At 43.8% G+C, this 24,954-nt stretch overlaps 1 protein-coding gene across 1 annotated transcript in view; it reads right to left on the reverse strand.

The window, feature by feature from the left end:
• Positions 1 to 24,480, reverse strand: part of LOC145858981 (SH3 and multiple ankyrin repeat domains protein 2) — an 84,174-nt gene extending 59,694 nt beyond the window's left edge. The window contains exons 1-2 of the mRNA XM_082957688.1: positions 23,963 to 24,480; positions 18,480 to 18,604 (exon numbers count right to left, since the gene is read on the reverse strand). Of these exons, the coding sequence (XP_082813814.1) occupies positions 18,480 to 18,604; positions 23,963 to 24,134 (297 nt within the window). The 5' untranslated portion in view covers positions 24,135 to 24,480. The remainder of the gene's footprint in view (positions 1 to 18,479; positions 18,605 to 23,962) is intronic.
• Between the last annotated feature and the right edge of the window lie 474 nt (positions 24,481 to 24,954).

Genomic DNA, 24,954 nt, shown 5'->3' on the forward strand with positions numbered 1-24,954 from the left:
ATCTTGCCAATGCCGTTCGGCCATCACTCATTCATATATTTTTATGTACATATTCTTATTCATTCCTTTACACTTGTGTGTATAAGGTAGTTGTTGTGAAATTGTTAGGTTAGATTACTTGTTAGATATTACTGCATGGTCGGAACTAGAAGCACAAGCATTTCGCTACACTCGCATTAACATCTGCTAACCATGTGTATGTGACAAATAAAATTTTATTTGATTTTGAACTTTCATGAGCCTTAATAACAAACTTGTATGCCATCTGTAAATATGAATAAAATTGTTAAATTACAAGCCTAGTTGGTTTAGCCACGGAAAAAGTCAGGAACTTTCCTGCTAGCCATTATTGGCTGAGATAATGGATGGGCTGGACATGCCAAGAGATGAGTTCGAATTGGTCTGCCATGTAGCACGCTTCTGTCTATAATGAGCTACTTGTTACAGAATATTTTACATAGATGTTATTTCTATCAGTATGTGTAGGTAATCCTTTCTAATGCAGATTCTTTTGAAAGATAGCTCTCCACTTTCTGGAGGACAGAATTTTGAAATCAGTGGAATGCTCGGTGGAAGCAGAGTATGATAGCTAAGGAAATTGAGAAAATTCAGGCGTTTCATTGCAAATGCGGAGGGAGTCGAAAAGAGAACAGAGAAGGCCTGAGAAGGTATAAAACATCTGTCTCCGGATCACATCTTCAAACTAAGGGCAACCATGGCATCCTAACAGAAAGGGAGAAGCGTTCATCCATGTATACGGGTAAGAGAGCCTAGCTAGCTACATTTTCAGATATTATACGTTTATAAATTTGTCAGAAAGTTGTTTTCATTGCAAGTTAAAGTGTACTGTTAGCTAGCTAGCTAACGTTAGCTGGCTGGCTGGCTGGCCCGCTAGCTGGCTGGCCCGCTAGCTAACGTTACGTGTATGATCTGTGTAGTAATACTATTTGTATCTCAGAGCCATTTGCATTGATAGTTATACCCTAATGTTAGATAGATAGCCAACATTGAACCTAGTTGGTTAGCTTTAGCTACCTGTAGATTCATGCAGGGTAGTAACATTATGAGTTGGGATTATGGTTCATTGTTTAGATAGCTAGCTACATGTCTAAACAAAAGAGTAACCATTTCACAGTACCGTTTACACCTCCTGTATCCGGTGCATGTGAGAAATAAACGTTTGATTTTATTTGATATAGTGTGTGTTTACCAGAGACAGTAATGTGAAGAACAACATGACCTGCACCAAAGTCAAATATGGATGTAATGTTAGGCAAATGAGACAGTTTTAAAATTCTCTGGTAGAATGCCCTTCTTTTGTTTCTTCACACTCTATTTTCTGTAATTAGCAAGCCATTAACTTGTAAGTAATAATGAACTGTATACAGACATGTCAATAGACATAGTATAAACCAGCCTTTAGTCTTGAAATCTTTGGTTGCTTAGTACACGACCATATTCACTGTTTAACACATGGCCTCACATGTGAATACATAAAGAGATGGGTGGGGCTAAGGCTTAAGAGGGTGTGAACAATGCTGAATGGGTGTAGACAAAGAGGAGCTCTCCAGGCAGTGTTCCAAAAAGGCCCATTTTCTCAAAAGTGGGGTTACAAGTTTATCAACTTTCAAAGCAGAATTCCTTTCCTATTGTTCCTCAACTGTAGTGTATGATAAACAATTTTCTAGCTCTGAGTCTCTACTTTTATCCATTGTAAAAAAACACAATTTCAAATGTAGCTACATAAGACCTAATCGAGCCAGTCGGTCATAACTGACCATTATAACGGAAGCATGGAGGCTGTTCTAGGCGTGAAGATATTTCAACTTGTCTAGGGATAACTTAATACTGGCTTTCAGTTTGGAGAAAGTCTAAATAATATCAATAATAACTATGAACTGCATGCAGACATTTAATTCATTGACATATTTGTCAGTTTATAAATACATTGGCTCATTAATATTGGATTCATCTTTTAAAAGAGAAATAGGCACTGGAAAAGTTAATATATAACAAAGTGTCATATTGCCGCGTGAATGAGGCAATGGGCAAAAAAACATAGCACTTAGATTTAAGCATCAATTGGTTCCTATGTTATTACCCAAACTAGGTGCATCGCCTGTTAAACTCTGTATATGCAACCCCCCCCCCCCCCCCCCAATTGAATTAACAAAAAAATGTATGTTAATAACAAAAATAACAATAAATAAATGCTAAAATAAATGTGTATATAGACTTAACCACTTCAGCATGCTTTTGTGGCACGGGCCAGAAGGTAGAGGGTTCTCTGACCACAACAGACGAGCTCACTCTCCCTGCCTGTGTCATTACACTACAGTCAGAGCTGGCTGCAGACAATGATCAGCTAGGGGGAAATCAGATTCTCAAAATGTTTATGCTATATTTATAATTATATAAAATATATGCAATGAATTTTCCACCAACAGGTTCCTGTGCCAATGCTCCACACAACCAATAAGCAAAGCATAACTGCATACTGATTAGCGACTTCAGGCACTTCAACATCATGATTTGTGTTTTCAACATCACAATCAAAGAGTATGCCATTCCTGACAAACAGAAAATACATCCCTCCTTACCTTGTACCCATTATCGAAGGCTTGGCTTGACATTCTCTGAATGCCATTAAACTTTCTTTTTTTTGTAACAGATGTCTCTTTCCATTCATCAAATGTACAGTTTGGATGCTGGAATTAGTGGATTGGACGAACGTGTGCAGGTGGCCTACAGAAGACTTTGAAGTAGCCTAATCAGATTAAAACATTGTGACTGGTTGTGTTTACGCCACACATAAAACTAAAAGGTAATAAATACTTTTGCGAAACAACTCGAGGCAAAAGAATGGCCGGACCGCCTTAGCCATTGCACCAGCTGTCGTCATCTCGAGTTCTATGGTAAGAAACACAATGGTTCCCGGGGCAAAAACCCTGCGATATCCTGGAGCATGAGTACAGGACATTAAAAGTCTGCTTCCGACCATTCTACGACAGCTCCCGGGAGTTGACGCTGTCGTAGTCCATGTGGTGTCAAACGACATTAGGAGGGCTAGCTCGGAACTTCTGAAAATTAATTTTAAAGAGCTCTTTCTAGCACTGAAAGATACCAAAAAGCGGCCAATTATTTTAGGTCTTGTACCATCGTTAGGCCGCGAGTGTGAAAGATTCAGGCTACTGGCATTACACGCATGGCTAAAAGATTGCAGTAGCTCTGTTGGAATCACTTTTACAGATAACTTTGACACTTTCTGGAAACAGAAGATGCTCTACAGGAATGATGGAGTCCAGCTGAATCCTCTTGACTTATCAATGACCCAAGCCCAACTCAGTTAACCTCTTACATCTAGACGTTCCGCTAGCGGAACACCACTCCAATATCCAATGATTGGGCGTGGCGCGAAATACAAACTCCTCGAAAATCCGAAAACTTCGATTTTTCAAACATATGACTATTTTACACCATTTTAAAGACAAGACTCTCGTTAGTCTAACCACACTGTCCGATTTCAAAAAGGCTTTACAACGAAAGCAAAACATTAGATTATGTCAGCAGAGTACCCAGCCAGAAATAATCAGACACCCATTTTTCAAGCTAGCATATAATGTCACAAAAACCAAAACCACAGCTAAATGCAGCACTAACCTTTGATGATCTTCGTCAGATGACACTCCTAGGACATTATGTTATACAATACATGCATGTTTTGTTCAATCAAGTACATATTTATATCAAAAACCAGCTTTTTACATTATCATGTGACGTTCAGAACTAGCATACCCACCGAACACTTCCGGTGAATTTACTAAATTACTCACGATAAACGTTCACAAAAAACATAACAATTATTTTAAGAATTATAGATACAGAACTCCTTTATGCAATCGCGGTGTCCGATTTTAAAATAGCTTTTCGGTGAAAGCACATTTTGCAATATTCTGAGTAGATAGCTCGCCATCACGGGCTAGCTAATTTGACACCCACCAATTTTGGTACTCACCAAACTCAGATTTACTATAAGAAAAATTGGATTACCTTTGCTGTTCTTCGTCAGAATGCACTCCCAGGACTTCTACTTCAATAACAAATGTTGGTTTGGTTCCAAATAATCCATAGTTATATCCAAATAGCGGCGTTTTGTTCGTGCGTTCAAGACACTATCCGAAGGGTGACGCGCGGACGCGTATCGTGACAAAAAATTTCAAAATATTCCATTACCGTACTTCGAAGCATGTCAAACGCTGTTTAAAATCAATTTTTATGCGATTTTTCTCGTAAAATAGCGATAATATTCCGACCGGGAGTCGTCGTATTCGTTCAAAGACTGAAAAAGGCAAAATGGAGTCTTCACATGCATGCGCGCGCCCGTCTCATTGTTCTCAGATCGACCACTTACCAAATGCGCTACTGTTTTTCAGCCAGAGAGTGCAAAGGCATCATTCAACGTTCTGGCGCCTTCTGAGAGCCTATGGGAGCCTTAGAAAATGTCACATTACAGCAGAGAGCCTTTGTTTTGGATAGAGATGACAAAGAAGGCCAAGAAATGGTCAGACAGGGTACTTCCTGTACAGAATCTTCTCAGGTTTTGGCCTGCCATTTGAGTTCTGTTATACTCACAGACACCATTCAAACAGTTTTAGAAACGTTGGAGTGTTTTCTATCCAAAGCTACTAATTATATGCATATTCTAGTTTCTGGGCAGGAGTAATAACCAGATTAAATCGGGTACGTTTTTTATCCGGCCGTGAAAATACTGCCCCCTATCCATAACAAGTTAATCCCTACCATTGTGTTGCTGAGGTGTCATAATGCTGCAGCAAATGTACATTATCCCTGGGGCGTTGGCAGACACAATGTAAGTAACCTAATGTATGCCCCTCTAACTGCCCTGAATGCCTCTGTTGATCCTTCAGCTATTGTATGCAGTAATCATGTGCCTATGAACCAGAGTTATACTGTTAGCACTGAGGAGGTGTGCCCTAGTAGAAAGTCCAATGTGTGCAGCTCAGCCTGCACTATCAGCTCAAACATAAATAACATGAGAATATCTACTTCTGCTAAGCTTCCCAGTAAAGCTATTAAAACAATCAAGCATCCCAGAAAAGTGCTAAAAACAGCGCACATTAACATGTGTAGCCTAAGAAACAAGATTCAAGAAATGTATATATGAATCATGAAACTTTTTCTTGAATGGGCAGCTTGATGAAAGCCAGTCAATATTTAAATCGCCAAGAAAACATACCTCTCTCTTGGTATCACATACATTATCAAGCATTTCACACATGTTATCCAGATACTGACTGTTAGCACTTGGTGTCTATAGCAGCTTCCCACCAGAATGGGCTTTAAGTAAGGCAGATGAACCTGTAGCCATATTACTTCAACAGTCCTTATCATGAGACCCTCTCTAAGCGTTACAGGAATGTGGTTCTAAATATAAACGGTCACACCTCCACCTTTGGCATTTCTGTATTTTCTGTAGATCTTATAACCATGTATTGCTACCACTGTAGCATAAAAGGTATTATCTAAGTGAGTTTCAGAAATGTCAGAAGATGAATGTCATCTGTAAATAGCAAATTATTGATTTCATGAACCTTGTTTCTTAAGCTACATATGTTAACGTGGGCTATTTTTAACACTTTTCTGGAATGCTTGACTGTTTTCATTGCTTTACTGAGAAGCTGAGCAGAAGCACACATGCTCGTGTTATTTATGTTAGTGCAGGGTGAGCTGCACACACTTCCTACTAGGGCACACCGCCTCAGTGCTAACAGTATAACTTTGGTTCATAGGCACATGATTACTGCATAGAGTTAGGGGAACATAAATTAGGTGATCCCATTCTCCAAATGATTTGGGTGGATCCCATCCTCCTTATAAAATGAGCTTTGTTTCCAGAAGGTATCAAAATTGTCAATAAATGTCACAACCACAGAGCTTCAATAGTCTCCTAGCCATGGAGGGCTAATAGTCTGCTTAAACATTCAAGGCAACAATTTAGGGAGGGCACAGGACCAGATATTATGGGGTGTTTGTTGGTGTCAAACAGAGACCCAATCAGTTCTTTAAAATCCATCTTCAGCTGTTCTGAGCTGCCCTTCATAATGTAATTGAATCCCACATGAACTATGCTAGACTAAATTTCCTGATGCTTGTTTAAAATCATTAGGAACAGCTTATTGATGTCCTGTATTCGTGGTCTTGGATAGCACAAAGTTTTTGCTCCAGGGACTGAGACATTTCTCACCACTGATCTGCCCAATACAATGGCCGGAGAAATCAGCCCATTCCAACATCACACACAATTCGTTAAACCTTTCACAGTCACGCGAAAAGCAGCATAGCACATGCCCGCTGCTCCCGGCGATAGGTCCCACAGCAGGCAGTGGTCCGTCAGATCCAGAGAGAGGGAAAGGAGCCGAACTCGGCAACGAAGCCGCTGCTGGAGTCAGCACAGCCGCCACAGACACAGGCAATCCCAGCGATGAAGGCGCAGAAAAATCAGGTACCAGTGCGGTGAAGCTATCCCTTATGTCAATCTGCTCCGAACCACTCGCAGACACTTCAGTCCAGTTAGAAGAATGCCGCTGCCTTCGGTTTCCATGACTTGTGTCATGGAACCAGCACTGATTAGAACAATCCTCTTGCTCTTCTCTGTCTACTCCACTACAAGATGGAGTAGGAAAAGCAGATGAAGACGACTTCCTCGGCAGGCAAGTTCCAGGTAGCACAGGCCATTTGGATAGGGAAAGATAACAAGGCGGGGATACATCCATCAGGCCCGAGCAGCGTCCAGCCACAGGAGTTGAGAAGGAGAAAGTTCCAATTTGCATTTTCCCCAAAAGTTCGCACAGCATTGAAATTTGCTTGCTAAGTATAGCTACCTCATTCCTGTAATCTTCCGCAAACAAACAATTGCTGTATTGGAACTACGGATTGTCAATATTGTCCCAACAAGAGCGTAATAAACACAGCTTCTACAGCGTTGGAAACGTTCGTTAGCTATTCCAGGCGAAGCGGGCTCCATTGCAACATAGATAGTTAGCTAGCTAGCTGGCTGGCTAATTGGTAGCAGGTGTTGACACAAACACTTATGAGCAAAATAAAAATAAACAAAATAAAACTTCGGAAACACCAGGCCAAAACAACAGGTCAAGACGCAGGAGGTATCCGAGTTTGTGACCGGAGTTAAAAACGATTTAATGGAAACTATTTCATAAAAACAGCAGACGGAGTGTAAACAGTAAACTGATCTATGTGGAATAATGTGGAAATTGAGCAAGTTGAAGTGACTAAACTGCTTGGAGTAACACTGGATTTGAAATTGTCATGGTCAATACATGTTGATACAACAGTAGATAAAATGGGTAAAAATCTGTCCATTATAAAGAAAGCTCTGCTCTGCCTTAACAACACCATCAACATCAACAAGGCAGGTCCTACAGGCCCTAGTTTTGTCGCACCGGGACTACTGTTCAGTCGTGTGGTCAGGTGCCACACAGAGGGACCTTGGAATATTACAATTGGCTCAGAACAGGGCAGCACGGTTGGCCCTTAAATGTACACGGAGAGCTAACATTAATAATATGCATGTCAATCTTTCCTGGCTCAAAATGGAGGAGAGATTGACTTCATCACTACTTGTTTTTGTAAGAAGTGTTGACATGCTGAATGCACCGAGCTGTCTGTTTAAACTAGCAGCACACAACTTGGACACCTATGCATATGCCACAAGACATGCCACTAGAGGTCTCTTCAGAATCCCCATGACTACATGGAACTCAATTCCACATCAGGTAACTGATGGAAGCAGAAGAATCAGATCAACAAAAAAATGATAATACACCTTATGGAACAGCGCTGACTGTGAAGAGATACACACAGGTACGGGCACACGCATACGCACATACGCATAAGCACACGCATTCCACACACATGTACTTTGTAAAATTGTTGTATGGTGACATTTTGTATGGTAGATATGTAGTGTTGTAATAATGTTATATGATGTACTGTTTTATCTTTTGTTTTATGTGTAATGTAAGTGACAATGTGTTTGGACCCCAGGAAGAGTAGCTGCTGCCTAATAAATACAAATACAAAATCATATTCACAAAGTTGGTGTGAAGATGGGGAGGGGTATGTCTGTTATAAAAAACTGTACTAATTGTTCAGGCTCTGGTCTTGTCCCATCTTGATTACTGTCCGTAATATGGTCAATTGCAGCAAAGAAAGACCTAGCAAAGCTGCAGCTGGCTCAAAACAGAGCACACCATGTCCGTACCTGCACATACAGAACCATCATCAACAACATGCATGCCCGTCTTGAGGGTTGATGAGAGATTAACTGCTCTCTTCTAGTTTTTATGAGAAATATTACTGTGAGGAAAATTCCAGATGGTTTGCATTATAAATAACATACGGCTCAGACATCCATACATACCCCACAAGACATGCCACCAGGGGTCTCTTCACAGTCCCCAAGTCCAAAACGAATGTATATATACACAGAGCCATGATTGAATGGAACTCCCTTCCATTTCTAATTATTCACGCCAACAGCAAAATTCCCTAATTTATTTTTTATAAAACAATGTCTCATTGCACAATAGGGACTGTGAAATGACACACACAAACACTCTAACACACACAATCTACACACATTACTCTTTAGTTGTATTGTTTGTATATCATTGCATTTTAAATTTGTGTGACTGTTCTAGTCTACCAGTGTTTTGTTACTTGTCGCATTTCATATTTTTGTGTGGACCCCAGGAAGAATAGCTGCTGCTTCAGCAAAAGCTAATGGGAATCTGAATAAACAAATAAACTCTCCCACCATGTGAAAACGAATGACATGGCAGATTCAGAAGGGACTAAAATTACGATTGCTGTTTTGTGCTTGTGCATGTAATACATTATTACCTGACCTCCCACAGTAAAACTAATCCCGGCCGAAACATAGTCTGCTGAACACTGCATATCCATAGCTCTAAGTGGATGCAGGTTAGAAGTTAACAGGTTCCAGCGCTAGCTATTCCAGACCCTCTGGCTATCATCACAATACTGCTTGTCAGAGAGAAAATTGGCCACTCACTCAGGCATAATTGTGTCAAGGGCAATGGTTGTAATCTCATCAATATCACTGAGCACAGACCTGGGGTCTGTTGGGAAAGCATGGTTGACTGCTATATTAGCAGGGAACTGAGCTAGCTAGCAACGTAGCATTTTCACAGTGCTAGAACGTCCCACTGCAAAGTGTTTATTAGCAATGCGCTAAAATGACGTAGACTGGCTTTACTGGTTTGTTGTAACTAAGTTGGAAAAGACATAGTGTTATCAGTCCACTGGTAGAATTATGGTATAGTAAGAGACTTTGTATTTGTATCAGCTGTGTTTGTGTAGCATTAGTGGGGAAGAGATCTGACTGTCACACACACACACGCACACGCACACACACACACACACACACACCCACACCCACCCACACACACACACACACACACACACACACACACACACACACACACACACACACACACACACACACACCTGGGGGTTGAGGGTAGCAGCTGCCTTTGCATACATACAGTGGTCACACACAGCACTCTCCTGACCCGGGAGAGAGGGGCGTTACAGTCTTCCTCCCCATCTCTCTATCTCTATTCAAACACACACGGGCAGAGAGATACGGGGACGCGCTGTCTGTACTGTACTGTACTGTACTGTACTGTACTGTGTTGTACCATATTCAGTGTCCTGGACTGCTATGGGAGAATTAGAGTGGAAGAGACAGAGAGAGAGAGAGGGAGGAAGAGAGAGAGAGAGAGCGAGAAAGCTGCTACATTTGAGAAATGACAATGTACTGTAGCAATCTGCTAACAATCTTTATCTGGGCTAACCACCACCATTTTACTTAGCCCTGTCAGCACCACTGCTGTGGCAGCTACTTTCAGTACAGTATACCCAAAATGCTTGGCTTGCATGGAGCGATTTCAGTGCCATCATAAATTGTATTTTAATTCCAAAATGTAGAATTTGTAATCACACTGCTAACCTTATGCCTAACCTTAACCTTAAATTAAAACCAAAAAGCAATTTTGACTTTGTGGCTGTGGTAACTAGTGGAAACTGCTGCACCTGTTGTTCACATGTGTATATATCTACCCTCTCATTGGCTATAATGGTCCCCCCTGATCTTGCCTCCGCTCGACTGCCTTTCATTTTTTATGAAATGTATTTTCATTGTTAGAGCAGCCACAAGAGTATCTGGTCAGTATAATGGCTAATCTGTGTCCAAATTCAGATTCAAAATCGGAGACAACATCCTGGTACTTTGCCAGCCAGGAAAGCTAGTGGAGAACAGTTAGAATCAAACGCTTTCTGTGGTAAACCGCTTCTGGCGGTTTCTGAAGCCAATGTATTTTCTTCCTATGAATTTGGCTCTAGCGTTTGAACTGTTTTGGCTATAAGCTATTATGACCCCATTCTTAAAAGTGAAGACTCTGGACATGGACGTCCTTTCTATTCCCCTCTATTATGATCACAGGCCACATAGGACACGTTAGAAGGGAGTATGATAACAATTTGGCCCCGATAAGAATATACAGATGAATAGCCCTGTCATAGCCTTTCCACTCCCTATTTAATCTTGCTTTTGTGACCTCCTGGGTTTGAACTAGGTCTCCTGTATGTCAGAAGACTGTGTTAGCCAACTTAGCCGAAGCCTATATGGAAGTTAATGTAAGGGAAGACACACTGCTTGCTTAACGAGTACCGCTTCCCCCTGATTCAGTTCATAGTTGATCATAGTCTGCTCCTGGAAAAACGCATGTGTAATGGATTTTACTCCCCCTGTTATATTGTGGATAAAGAGTTACCTATCTAACAGAAAACAGAGGGTGTTCTTTAATGGAAGCCTCTCTTACAATTGGCTCAGAACAGGGCAACACGGCTGGCCCTTAAATGTGCACGGAGAAGTAACATTAATGACATGCATGTCAATCTCTCATGGCTCAAAGTGGAGGAGAGATTGACTTCATCACTACTTGTTTTTGTAAGAAGTGTTGACAAACTGAATGCACCGAGCTGTCTGTCGGACACCCATACATACCCCACAAAACATGCCACCAGAGGTCTCTTAACAATTCCAAAGTCCGGAACACACTATGGGAGGCGCACAGTACTACATAGAGCCATGAATACATGGAACTCTATTCCACATCAGGTCACTGATACAAGCAGTAGAATCAGATTTAAAAAACAGATACAAATACACCTTATGGAACAGCAGGTACTGTGAAAAGACACACACACAGACACACATACGCACACAAACTCTAGCACACGCACTCTACACACACGTACATTGTAATATTGTTGTATGGTGGTGTTATACATTTTGTACTGTAGATATGTAGTGGTGTAATAATGTTATATGATGTACTGTTTTATCTTTTGTTTTATGTGTGATGTAAGTGCTAATGGGGATCCCTAATAAGTAGAAATACAAAAACAGAGGTTCAAACTCATGACCTCTGCCTCACAAACACACATGATCACCTTTCTAAAGCATTCCAACCCACCATGTTACTGAAAAAAGCCTTCTTCAATTGTGCAGGGGACGACTCTTTAGCCTGAGTGAGTTTCGAAGATCCACACCTGCTAGACTAATACAAATCTTCAAGATCCAGCAAGTGTCACGGAGCCCTCCGGAACTTTCATTACGCACACCTGGCCCCTATTCCCAGTGATTAGTAATTGTATAAGTGTGCCCTTGGTTTACCAGTGTCCTGTCGATTATTGTTCCAATGTCCGTTGGTGCGTGTGTGTACCTGTGCTGTGTGTGTTGGCTTTCGTGCCATTGTGGATTGCGCAGATGATTACGGGTCTCGTCCCGTGTGTTAATCATCGTGCGCTTGTGTTATTTATTCGAGGTGCTCCTTGCTCTTTTGTTTGGGTTTCAACCCTGTGTTTTGTATAGTGTTTGTTTGGTCTTCGTCGCCGTGCCGTGTAATTTGGGTGTAATAAAAAAAAACTATTACGCATTCCTGCGCCTGTCTCCCGACCCTTTATACCAACGTGACAGCAAGGTTACTCATTAAAAGAGTGTGGTTTGGTGATCTATGCTTATGTCATGAGAACCTTGCCTGAGAGTGGAAGACGTGTTAGTTTGACATCGTTTGAGTTAGAAATGTGTTACTGTTAGTTTCAAGTCTCCGGCATTGGCTTCAGAAACCACCAGGAGCTTTTGTTTACCACAAACAGCATTTGATTCTATCTGTTCTCCCCTACTGTTCCTGGCTGGCAAAGTAGCAGGATGTTGTCTCTGGTTTTGAATCTGAATTTGGAGAACTGGATTTAAAAACTGAATCTGAATACATCTGAGAAGTTGAATATTTGAAACTTTGATAAACATGAAATTATATTTTGTAAACTTGATTCACAACCAATGAATATATCTACCATATTGAAAATGAATATATAAATATTGAATTTGAATATTCAATAAAAAAATGCAATATTCATTAAAATTAGCTTCAAATCATGAAATACAAGTTCAATTTATGAATTCAATGAATCAATTTGCGCATTTCAAATTCTAAAATATAAAATTCAAAATCTTAAAACAAATGAAATTGAAATACAATTGGCACTGTTGGCACTGAAATCACTCCATACTTTGGGCCATACACTCCACTTAACATTAGTAAGCCACTAGCTCCTAAGCCGTAGTTTGTATAGACTGAAAAGGCTAGAGACATTCAGCCTCTTGGAAGGAAATGGAAGTTTTATCTGCCAAATCATTTTGGGGATAAAAAGTGTGTTTTGGTATATGGTGCATACTGTTCAAGACTCATACGGTGCCATTTTTACGGTGCCATCTAAGATGCAGTCCAGCCCATCAGCTAAGGGCACAGTAATGCAGCGCAGCCCACTCCATATAGAATCTCGATTTTGGGGGAGATTTGCCAAAAACTGCAGTGTCTGAGGAACAAGAGGTCAGACATAAACAGCAAGGAGTCTCGCCATTACAGACAGTCCAACAGAGGAGAGGAGAAAAGAGGGGAGGGGAGAAGAGTGAAGTACATCGGAAAAAAGCAAAAGAAAACTGCAAGACTGAATAGGAGAAAAAACAAGCAACAAACAAAGAAGATAGGCTTTTGAAAAATAACTATTTTTCATAAAATTGTAGTTATCTTAGCTAGCTGAATTGTTTACCAGTTGCTAAGAAGTTGCTAGGGACTCTTTTGGAAGAAGCTAGCTAGCTAACGAAGAACAACAAAGAATATCTAGTTAACAGAAGAAAAGAAAGAGAAAATCAGGACAGAAGAAAAAGGATATCAAAGTGAAACAGTTCTCTAAAGACACAAGAGACAATAATACAAGAAACAACACTTCTGTAGCTTGTCAACTATGTGTCTGTCTATCCCTGTTCTCTCCCCTCTGCACAGGCCATACAAACGCTTCACACCGCGTGGCCGCTGCCACTCTAACCTGGTGGTCCCAGTGCGCACGACCCACGTGGAGTTCCAGGTCTCCGGCAGCCTCTGGAACTGCCGGTCTGCAGCCAACAAGGCTGAGTTCATCTCAGCCTATGCTACCCTCCAGTCCCTAGACTTCCTGGCGCTGACGGAAACATGGATTACCACAGATAACACTGCTACTCCTACTGCTCTCTCTTCGTCTGCCCACGTGTTCTCGCATACCCCTAGAGCATCGAGCCAGCGGGGTGGTGGCACTGGAATCCTCATCTCTCCCAATTGGACATTCTCTCTTTCTCCCCTGACTCATCTGTCTATCTCCTCATTTGAATTCCATGCTGTCACAGTTACCAGCCCTTTCAAGCTTAACATCCTTATCATTTATCGCCCTCCAGGTTCCCTTGGAGAGTTCATCAATGAGCTTGACGCCTTGATAAGTTCCTTTCCTGAGGATGGCTCACCTCTCACAGTTCTGGGTGACTTTAACCTCCCCACGTCTACCTTTGACTCATTCCTCTCTGCCTCCTTCTTTCCACTCCTCTCCTCTTTTGACCTCACCCTCTCACCTTCCCCCCCTACTCACAAGGCAGGCAATACGCTTGACCTCATCTTTACTAGATGCTGTTCTTCCACTAATCTCATTGCAACTCCCCTCCAAATCTCCGACCACTACCTTGTATCCTTTTCCCTCTTGCTCTCATCCAACACTTCTCACTCTGCCCCTACTCGGATGGTATTGCGCCGTCCCAACCTTCGCTCTCTCTCTCCCGTTACTCTCTCCTCTTCCATCCTATCATCTCTTCCCTCTGCTCAAACCTTCTCCAACCTATCTCCTGATTCTGCCTCCTCAACCCTCCTCTCCTCCCTTTCTGCATCCTTTGATTTTCTCTGTCCCCTATCCTCCAGGCCGGCTCGGTCCTCCCCTCCTGCTCCGTGGCTCGACGACTCACTACGAGCTCACAGAACAGGGCTCCGGGCAGCCGAGCGGAAATGGAGGAAAACTCGCCTCCCTGCGGACCTGGCATCCTTTCACTCCCTCCTCTCTACATTCTCCTCTTCTGTCTCTGCTGCTAAAGCCACTTTCTACCACTCTAAATTCCAAGCATCTGCCTCTAACCCTAGGAAGCTCTTTGCTACCTTCTCCTCCCTCCTGAATCCTCCTCCCCCCCCCTCCTCCCTCTCTGCGGATGACTTCGTCAACCATTTTGAAAAGGTTGACGATATCCGATCCTCGTTTGCTAAGTCAAACGACACCGCTGGTCCTGCTCACACTGCCCTACCCTGTGCTTTGACCTCTTTCTCCCCTCTCTCTCCAGATGAAATCTCGCGTCTTGTGACGGCCGGCCGCCCAACAACTTGCCCACTTGACCCTATCCCCTCCTCTCTTCTCCAGACCATTTCCGGAGACCTTCTCCCCTACCTCACCTCGCTCATCAACTCATCCTTGACCGCTGGCTACGTCCCTTCCGTCTTCAAGAGAGCGAGAGTTGCACCCCTTCTGAAAAAACCTACACTCGATCCCTCCGATGTCAACAACTACAGACCAGTATCCCTTCTTTCTTTTCTCTCCAAAACTCTTGAACGTGCCGTCCTTGGCCAGCTCTCCTGCTATCTCTCTCAGAATGACCTTCTTGATCCTAATCAGTCAGGTTTCAAGACTGGGCATTCAACTGAGACTGCTCTTCTCTGTGTCACGGAGGCTCTCCGCACTGCTAAAGCTAACTCTCTCTCCTCTGCTCTCATCCTTCTAGACCTATCTGCTGCCTTTGATACTGTGAACCATCAGATCCTCCTCTCCACCCTCTCCGAGTTGGGCATCTCCGGCGCGGCCCACGCTTGGATTGCGTCCTACCTGACAGGTCGCTCCTACCAGGTGGCGTGGTGAGAATCTGTCTCCGCACCATGCGCTCTCACCACTGGTGTCCCCAGGGCTCTGTTCTAGGCCCTCTCCTATTCTCGCTATACACCAAGTCACTTGGCTCTGTCATATCCTCACATGGTCTCTCCTATCATTGCTATGCAGACGACACACAATTAATCTTCTCCTTTCCCCCTTCTGATAACCAGGCGGCGAATCGCATCTCTGCATGTCTGTCAGACATATCAGTGTGGATGACGGATCACCACCTCAAGCTGAACCTCGGCAAGACGGAGCTGCTCTTCCTCCCGGGGAAGGACTGCCCGTTCCATGATCTCGCCATCACGGTTGACAACTCCCTTGTGTCCTCCTCCCAGAGTGCTAAGAACCTTGGCGTGATCCTGGACAACACCCTGTCGTTCTCCACTAACATCAAGGCGGTGACCCGATCCTGTAGGTTCATGCTCTACAACATTCGCAGAGTACGACCCTGCCTCACACAGGAAGCGGCGCAGGTCCTAATCCAGGCACTTGTCATCTCCCGTCTAGATTACTGCAACTCGCTGTTTGCTGGGCTCCCTGCCTGTGCCATTAAACCCCTACAACTCATCCAGAACGCCGCAGCCCGTCTGGTATTCAACCTTCCCAAGTTCTCTCACGTCACCCCGCTCCTCCGCTCTCTCCACTGGCTTCCAGTTGAAGCTCGCATCCGCTACAAGACCATGGTGATTGCCTACGGAGCTGTGAAGGGAACGGCACCTCCATACCTTCAGGCTCTGATCAGGCCCTACACCCAAACAAGGGCACTGCGTTCATCCACCTCTGGCCTGCTGGCCCCCCTACCTCTGAGGAAGCACAGTTCCCGCTCAGCCCAGTCAAAACTGTTCGCTGCTCTGGCACCCCAATGGTGGAACAAGCTCCCTCACGACGCCAGGACAGCGGAGTCAATCACCACCTTCCGGAGACACCTGAAACCCCACCTCTTTAAGGAATACCTAGGATAGGATAAAGTAATCCTTCTAACCCCCCCCCCCCCCCTTAAAAGATTTAGATGCACTATTGTAAAGTGGTTGTTCCACTGGATATCATAAGGTGAATGCACCAATTTGTAAGTCGCTCTGGATAAGAGCGTCTGCTAAATGACTTAAATGTAAATGTAAATGTAAGATCCCTCATCTCCAAAAACAGCTTGGTGAACTCTGCAGCCTGCAGTAAAACTGTCACCTTTAACCTTTGACCCTGACAACGAAAGGGGCAAAGGTCACATCAACAGAGACAAACAGTACAGACCCGAGACAAGTCATCCTACACTCTAACACGTCAGAAACAAAGTTCAATAACATTGACAGAACACTTAGACAGGTTTCAAGCTTTATCACGCTTTATCACGCTTTATATGATTGATCCCTCCCACTCTGTCTCATCTCAATACAATTGAATCAACTTTATTGGTACGACAAGTGAAGTAAGGGTTACCGGAACATACATTACCAAAAAAGCACATGATGAGAACATCAGAACAGCAGAGACAACAACAATTAGTAATCATTGACAACAGTAAAAAAATATGAGAACTTGAAAAACGGTTGTCAAATTCATCTCCCTCTCTTTCTCTCTCTTTTAATACAACTCAGGAAGCAGTAAAGTCTTGAAACATGTCCTTCTCCCTCCCAACTATAGGATATTTCTGTACAATCCCAGGGTTACAAAGTCTTGATCTTCTATTTCCTCCATGGCTTGTAAAGGAGGCCTCTCAATACCAACTTTGCAGAATGATGACGAGTTAAACCATGACTAGTTCCTCTCACATCAAGAAAGACCAAGGATGCTGTACCCATTGGGCACAGACGTCAGTTGAACGTCTAGTTTGATTTACATTTGGTTGAGTTGTCAACTAAAGTGAATTAAACGTATAAAAAAAGGTTTAGGTTAAAAGTTGGGTGGAAAAAATACGAAATGCCCTTACATTGATGACTTTTTGCAAATCCAATCAGTTTTCCACATTGTTGCAACATCATCACATTGATTTTTGGGGTGTAAATTATGTGGAAATAACATTGATTCAACCAGTTTTTGCCCAGTGGGTAATCTGTGTTTAAGATGCTGTAATAGAGAGATGATGGGAAAGATAGGGGCAGTGTGTGTAACAGCTCATGAGAGAGGAGTGAGGGAGAGAGAGGAGATAGAGATGGAGGCAGAGAGCGAGGGAGAGATGCTCCATTTAGCAAGAGCCAAGACAAACCCCAACCACAGCACTGCACTGATTACAATTGCAGTGTTCGCACTCGTTACACACGCATACAGTGTGCACGCAGCCCAACAGGGATTCACAACCATGTTCAAAACAATTCTCAAACAGCACCATCATAAGCATTATCCCAAAAAAACAGAACACAAAAACAGACCCCAAAAAGTACCCACAAAAACAGTACTTCAGGTCTCAGGAAGGCCATGTTATTGTGTGATGCTAGCCTAAGCTGGCTATCACTACCTGGATGTAGTTTTTTTCCACCACATCCTTGGCTGTGACCCACCTAAAGCCTTTCACCACCAATAAACAAACCAATGCTACTGGACACAATCACATCTGCCACCAGACAGGGAACTACCCTTAACTTAGTGGTGGATCCTGACCCAGAGTTTGGGAATCACTGGTCTGATCCAAAAGCCCTCCAAAACTCAAAGCATTGAGCAGAAACAGGACAAGTGCTAACTACCTGGTATCAAAAGCTGCAAAGTCGGGCTTGTTGTAATAATCCCAAAGACACATTTAATTATAACATTATTATTACATAATGATCATACTAGCTTGTGCTTTTTAAATAAATACCAGGTAAATAGCAGTCTGTAAAGAGGGACCTAAGATCAAGTTGAACCAAAACTCAAGCGCCAACAGATATCATCACCAATCAGCTCTCACTCATCCCAAAATGGATCTCTACAACCAATCTCATTGCTTCTAGCAGCAGGAAGAAAGAACTCTGTTAGGGACAGGAAGTGAATAGTAGTATGATACACACAATCGTACAATAACACACACACAGACACACAATGCACTCACTCTCACATAAAAGCGCATACATGCACACACATGCATGCACGCGCACACACACACTTACCTCAATGAGGAAGTCCCCGGTCCTAAGCCCCGCCTGCCAGGCCACTCCTCCCTCATCCACCGACTCCAGATATTGGAGGGCTGGGAAGGCAGGGGTGGGAGTAAACTCCTCGATGGGCGTGTCCGCTATGGGAGAGAAAGAGAGAGAGAGAAGGTAAGTGGGTCACCTTATCCTGAACACCACTCCCCTCCTCAATACTGAGTCTATGGAGATCTAGCCCCATTCCAGATCTATACACACGCACATGCACACGAACACACACACACACACACACACACAAACACACAAAGAGCTTTATTTTCAACAGGGTTTAGCATTGACTTTGTGGTCAGCAGACATACAAACAAACGACAGACAAGCAGAGATAATCCATTAATCACCAATAAAACCACAAAGGTCATTGCCAATTCAATAAGGTGGAAGGCTGCAGACACTGTGCTGTCATCAACACAGCCAGATTAGATTACTGCTGTCCTAATGTCTATGCATGGCAGTGTGTGTGTGTGTGTGTGTGTGTGTGTGTGTGGTGTGTGTGTGTGTGTGTGTGTGTGTGTGTGTGTGTGTGTGTGTGTGTGTGTGTGTGTGTGTGTGTGTGTGTGTGTGTGAGACACAAGGTTTGCTCTGGTGGTAGGGGCAGTAAGATCTCTTTCTCCCATCTCCTATACTGCTGTCTATTTCATCTCCCCCATCTCCCTCCCTTCACCCTTATCGCCTGTCACCCTCTCTCTCTTTCCCCTCTCCCATCTCTTCTCCTCTCTTCCACCTTCCACTGGCCAGTGATATTCACATTGTGTCCTCGTGGCAGCCAGAAACCAATGGTGACAAGTGACACTTCTAATACATCACCCTCTTACTGTAAGAGAGATGCTAGGCACGTGTGTGTGCACACACATGCGTGTGCGTGTATGTATGCGCGTGCATGTATGCGCAAGCATTCATTTGTGATTTTATGTGAGAGTGGGTGCATTGTGTGTCTGTGTGTGTGTTTTCGTGCGATTTTGTGTGTTTCCGTTGTGTGTGTTTGTGAGCATTAGGTGTGTGTGAAGTGCACAGTGCCAGAGGATAAAGAGGGCTGGCTCAGTTCCCTTGGGTGATGGCAGTGTCAGAACAACTCAAGTACATTCGGCTTGTTGTTTTTTAGGCTAAATTGTTCTCTTCCTCTCTCTGTCACTTTCTTCTTCTATCCCTGTCTGTTCCACCCCCCCCCCCCCTAAAAACAAGGATGTCCAGACAGTTAAAAATGTACCTCTCAACAGTGCAGATCAATGAGAAAATGCCACCTCGCAGCGTTTGACAGTGCGGATTATGACATGGCTGTAATCATCATAGAAACCAAAACAGCCGCTCAGCGGGCTATTTTTAGACAGCATCAATGGGTGGTGTAATATCAACGTGTGGACAATCGCACTAATGTCCTGACAACATGTCCTATACGCAGGTTGATATTGATGTGTGAGTGTGTGCTCTAGAGTAGCGGTCTTCACAGATCCACCTGTACCCGAATACCCGAGATCCAGAATTCAAAATAATGTCAAGGGTCTGGGTAGGATCTGATATGATTGTCACGGGTATCGGGTATGTGTCATTTTGACTGACTTGTCCAGAAGGACCCATATAGATCCGAACGTGACTGCTGCAGTAGAGAGAGAGCATTTTTATAATTTATCCTTCTGCTCTTTGCTTTTCACGAGAGTGGCGCGTGTAGCAATTGTTTGACAATCATAAGTCTTCAAAGTGGCAATAAGCGGCCTCTGTCAATTGGTATAGAATCAGCTTGATCCCCTCTGTCGAATTTGCCTGTACCATCTTTTTTTATATTTTCAGTGATATTGTTAACAAACACGCCCGCATAAAGAAAATTAGAATTTAAAACAGGTTCAGCCCCTGGTTCGACCATGATCTTGTAGAGTTACTCCACCTCAAGAATTGCATTTGACGAAAGGCTTGGCACACGCATACTCAGGTTGTTTGGCTCTCCTTCAGGGAAATGAGAAATAAGTGCACTCAGGCTACCCAGAAGGCCAAAGTTAGTTACTTTAAGGAGCAGTTCTCTCTCTGTGGGTCGAACCCCAAGAAGTTCTGGAAAACGATTAAAGACCTGGAGAATAAACCCTCCTCCTCACCGCTGCCCATGTCCCTTAAAGATGATGATGTGGTTGTTACTGACAAGAAGCACATGGCTGAGCTTTTTAATCACCACTTCATTAAGTCAGGATTCCTATTTGACTCAGCCATGCCTCCTTGCCAGTCCAACATTTCCTCATCTCCCACACCTTCTAACGCGACTAGCCCCGATGCTCCTCCCTCTTTTTCCCCTGCCCCGCTACAAAGTTTCTCCCTGCAGGCAGTCACTAAGTCCAAGGTACTAAAGGAAATCCTTAAATTTGAATCTGGGTCAGATGGTTTAGACCCATTCTTCTTTAAAGTTGCTGCCCCTATAATCGCCAAGCCCATCTCTGACCTTTTTAACTTGTCTCTCCTCTCTGGGGAGGTTCCCATTGCTTGTAAGGCAGCCACGGTGTGTCCTTTACATTTACATTTTACATTTACGTCATTTAGCAGACGCTCTTATCCAGAGCGACTTACAAATTGGTGCATTCACCTTATGATATCCAGTGGAACAACCACTTTACAATAGTACATCTATATCTTTTTTGGGGGGGGGAGGGAGTTAGAGGGATTACTATATCCTATCCCAGGTATTCCTTAAAGAGGTGGGGTTTCAGGTGTCTACGGAAGGTGGTGATTGACTCCGCTGTCCTGGCGTCGTGAGGGAGCTTGTTCCACCATTGGGGTGCCAGAGCAGCGAACAGTTTTGACTGAGCTGAGCGGGAACTGTGCTTCCGCGGAGGTAGGGGGGCCAGCAGGCAAGAGGTGGATGAACGCAGTGCCCTTGTTTGGGTGTAGGGCCTGATCAGAGCCTGAAGGTACGGAGGTGCCGTTCCCCTCACAGCTCCGTAGGCAAGCACCATGGTCTTGTAGCAGAATATTTATTTATTTATTATTTATTTAATAAATAATTATAATTATTTATTTCATAATAATTATTTATTTAAAGGGGGAGATCAAGCTGATCCTAACTGTTATAGACCTATTTCTATTTTGCTCGGTTTTTCAAAAGTGTTGGAAAAACTTGTCAATAATCAACTGACTGGCATTCTTGATGTCTATAGTATTCTCTCTAGTATGCAATCTGGTTTCCGCTCAGGTTATGGATGTGTCACTGCAACCTTAAAAGGTCCTCAATGATGTCACCATTGCCCTTGATTCTAAGCAATGTTGTGCTGCTATTTTTATTTGACTTGGCCAAAGCTTTGATATGTTAGACCATTCCATTCTGTGGGCTGGCTAAGGAGTATTGGTGTCTCTGAGGGGCTTTGGCCTGGTTTTCTAACTACCTCTCTCAAGTAGGGCAGTGTATAAAGTCAAAACATCTGCTCAGCCACTGCCTCTCACCAAGGGTGTACCCCAAGGCTCGATCCTAGGCCCCACACTCTTATCAATTTACATTAACATCATAGCTCAGGCAGTAGGAAGCTCTCTCATCCATTTATATGCAGATGATACAGTCTTATACTTAGCTGGCCCCTCCCCGGATTTTGTGTTAAATGCTCTACAACAAAGCTTTCTTAGTGTCCAACAAGCTTTTTCTGCCCTTAAACTTATTCTGAACACCTCCAAAACAAAGGTCATGTGGTTTGGTAAGAAGAATGCCCCTCTCCCCACAGGTGTGATTACTACTTCTGAGTGTTTAGAGCTTGAGGTCATTGACCTCATACAAGTACTCGGGAGTATGGCTAGACGGTACACTGTCCTTCTTTCAGCACATATCAACGTTTCAGGCTAAATTCAAATCTAGACTTGGTTCCCTCTATCGTAATCACTCCTTTTTCACCCCAGCTGCCAAACTAACCCTGATTCAGATGACCATCCTGCCCATGCTAGATTACGGACACTTCATTTATAAATCAACAGGTAAGGGTGCTCTCGATCGGCTAGATGTTCTTTACCATTTGGCTATTAGATTGGCCACTAATGCTCCTTATAGGACACATCACTGCACTCTATACTCTTCTGTAAACTGCTCATTTCTGTATACCTGTCATAAAACACAGTGGTTGATGCTTATTTCTAAAACCCTCTTAGGCCTCACTCCCCCCTATCTGAGATATCTACTGCAACCCTCATCCTCCACATATAACACCCATTCTGCCAGTCACATTCCGTTAAAGGTCCCCAAAACAAAAAAATAAAAAACAGGCTACAGTCATAGAGTCTCCGTGTGGGGCAAAAGTTAGGAGATATTAATCAATAGAAGATGCAATTAAAGTGACGGAATAAAAGGTTAAAGGAGAAGAATAGGCTACAATTACCAAGAGCCAACAGGCAGGTTGCTACTTTATATTCTAAATGTTGTTGTTGTTTGTAACTGTGTAAGATGAGAAAGCGCTTACTGCCTCAATTAGCCTAGCACTAGCTAGATAGGAAGCTTAACTAGATTCACCCGGTTTGATGCAGTCAAGACAGGTACTCAGAATCATATTGGATGATAAATAACTTACCTATGGCAGTTATTAGTTTAATAAAGCGCATCGGCTTCCTTGGTTGCTGTCTCTCCCTCCCTCCTCCCGTGTCACTCACTCACACTCAAAGTAGCCTACACACACAGCACAGCCCCTGCAAGAGCCTCACCTCTCTCTACCCCCTCTTCCTTGCGCTTTATCAACTCTAGTTAATAAAGTAGTTTAAAAACGGACTTTTCTGCTGCTTCTCTCACTCGGATCGGGTCTGGATCTGACCAGGTCTATACGGAACGGGTCTAGTTGTCCTTGGGTCCGTTTGGAACAGGTCTCTATATTTAAAAAATGAATTTATGCAAATCATGTCCAGATGGGAAAGCCCCAGGTCCATTTCGGAACAGGTCCAACTATTTGGACCCATGAGGGCCTCTGTTCTAGAGAGGTGGACAGAGGTGCAGTTAGTCTTTGTTTGTGTGTGTGTGTGTGTGTGTGTGTGTGTGTGTGTGTGTGTGTGTGTGTGTGTGTGTGTGTGTGTGTGTGTGTGTGTGTGTGTGTGTGTGTGTGTGTGTTTCTGCTTCAGTTATGGTGGTGTCTGGCTGGCTAGATATTGACGCTCACACAGACAGACAGACAGACAGACAGACAGACAGACAGACAGACAGACAGACAGACAGACAGACAGACAGACAGACAGACAGACAGACAGACAGACAGACTCATATATATATTCATAAGTTGTTTACATTATACAGTAGGCTATAGGTGACTGACATACAGAGCGGAGGGGTTCCTGTGGTTACTTCAGGTGGGAAATACCATTTTAATCTCTTTAAAGTTTTATCATATAGAGACATATAAGATACATAGGCTGTTATTATCTTGTTTAATGTGCAGTGCCTACATATACAGTAACCATGAGAAAGGGATAAGGAGAAGGGGGGAGAGACCAGGGTAGAATCTTACCTTTGGCCCCTCGCAGCACGAAGCCGAAGCCTTCATTCTCCTTCTTGGTCAAGACCACCGTCTTCTCCTCGACCACGCAGTCGCTGTGGAGAAAATGCCGCGCAAAGCGCCCGTTATTACAGCCCATCATCCGCATCACGGCCACAGCCGCCCGCCCTGAGTGCAGGTTCATCGCGGTAAGCTACTCTGGGCAGCCCCCGACGGAGGGGCTCCTTGCCTCGGCCCCTTTTAGCTCAAATGAAGTGCATGACAACGCTGGCAGTGGCAGTCCGGCGCCCGCATCTCCAGAAAAGCCGCCGCTCCTCTCCTCTGCGGCCGAAAACCACTCGGGGGAGCGACAAGCGGAGGCCGGAGATGGCGACGAAGTCGAAGCGTGACGTCGGATAGAAGCAGCATTACCGACTAAATAAATGATGATGAAAGCGTGGCTTGACGCGGAGGAGGGGGGGAGAAAAGGAACGGATGGTGGCAGGCAGTTAGGAGTCCTGGGCGAGGAGTGCGCGCAACGAATGAGAGAAGAAAAAGAGAGAAGGGAGAGCGTGACCAGCATGGCAGTGCGCGGGCACGAAAACAGGAGGCCATGCATGAGTGATTGACCCTTTCACTCGAGTCGAGAGGTGGGTGTCCTCCCACTCAATGGCGTGGGGTGGCGGTGGGTGACACAGAGGGACGCAGCCCGCATGCGCTTGCATTACATTTTTCATTAATGTAATCCAAGGCGACAGATGCGCCCAAGCAACGTGACGAGAGAAACGGAGAGGGAAGGAAAGATATTCAGGTAATTATGTTGCTTTCAGTTTCATTGCTGTGGTTTTAAAATCATGGATGGGGCTTTGATACAGTTTTTATAAAAATGTTTTTTTTGTTGAATCCTCTTTCCCCAGCCTGACTCCAAATGCGATTGGGCACAAAGGTTGGGCACTCAAACCTGTATGCTAATACTCCAAAAACAGAATGCCACCACGTCAGTCACAGCCACATTCAATCAAGCA

The sequence above is a fragment of the Salmo salar genome, chromosome 11, assembly GCF_965601325.2.
Source record: "Salmo salar chromosome 11, fSalSal1, whole genome shotgun sequence".
NCBI classification, from domain to species: Eukaryota; Metazoa; Chordata; class Actinopteri; order Salmoniformes; family Salmonidae; genus Salmo; species Salmo salar.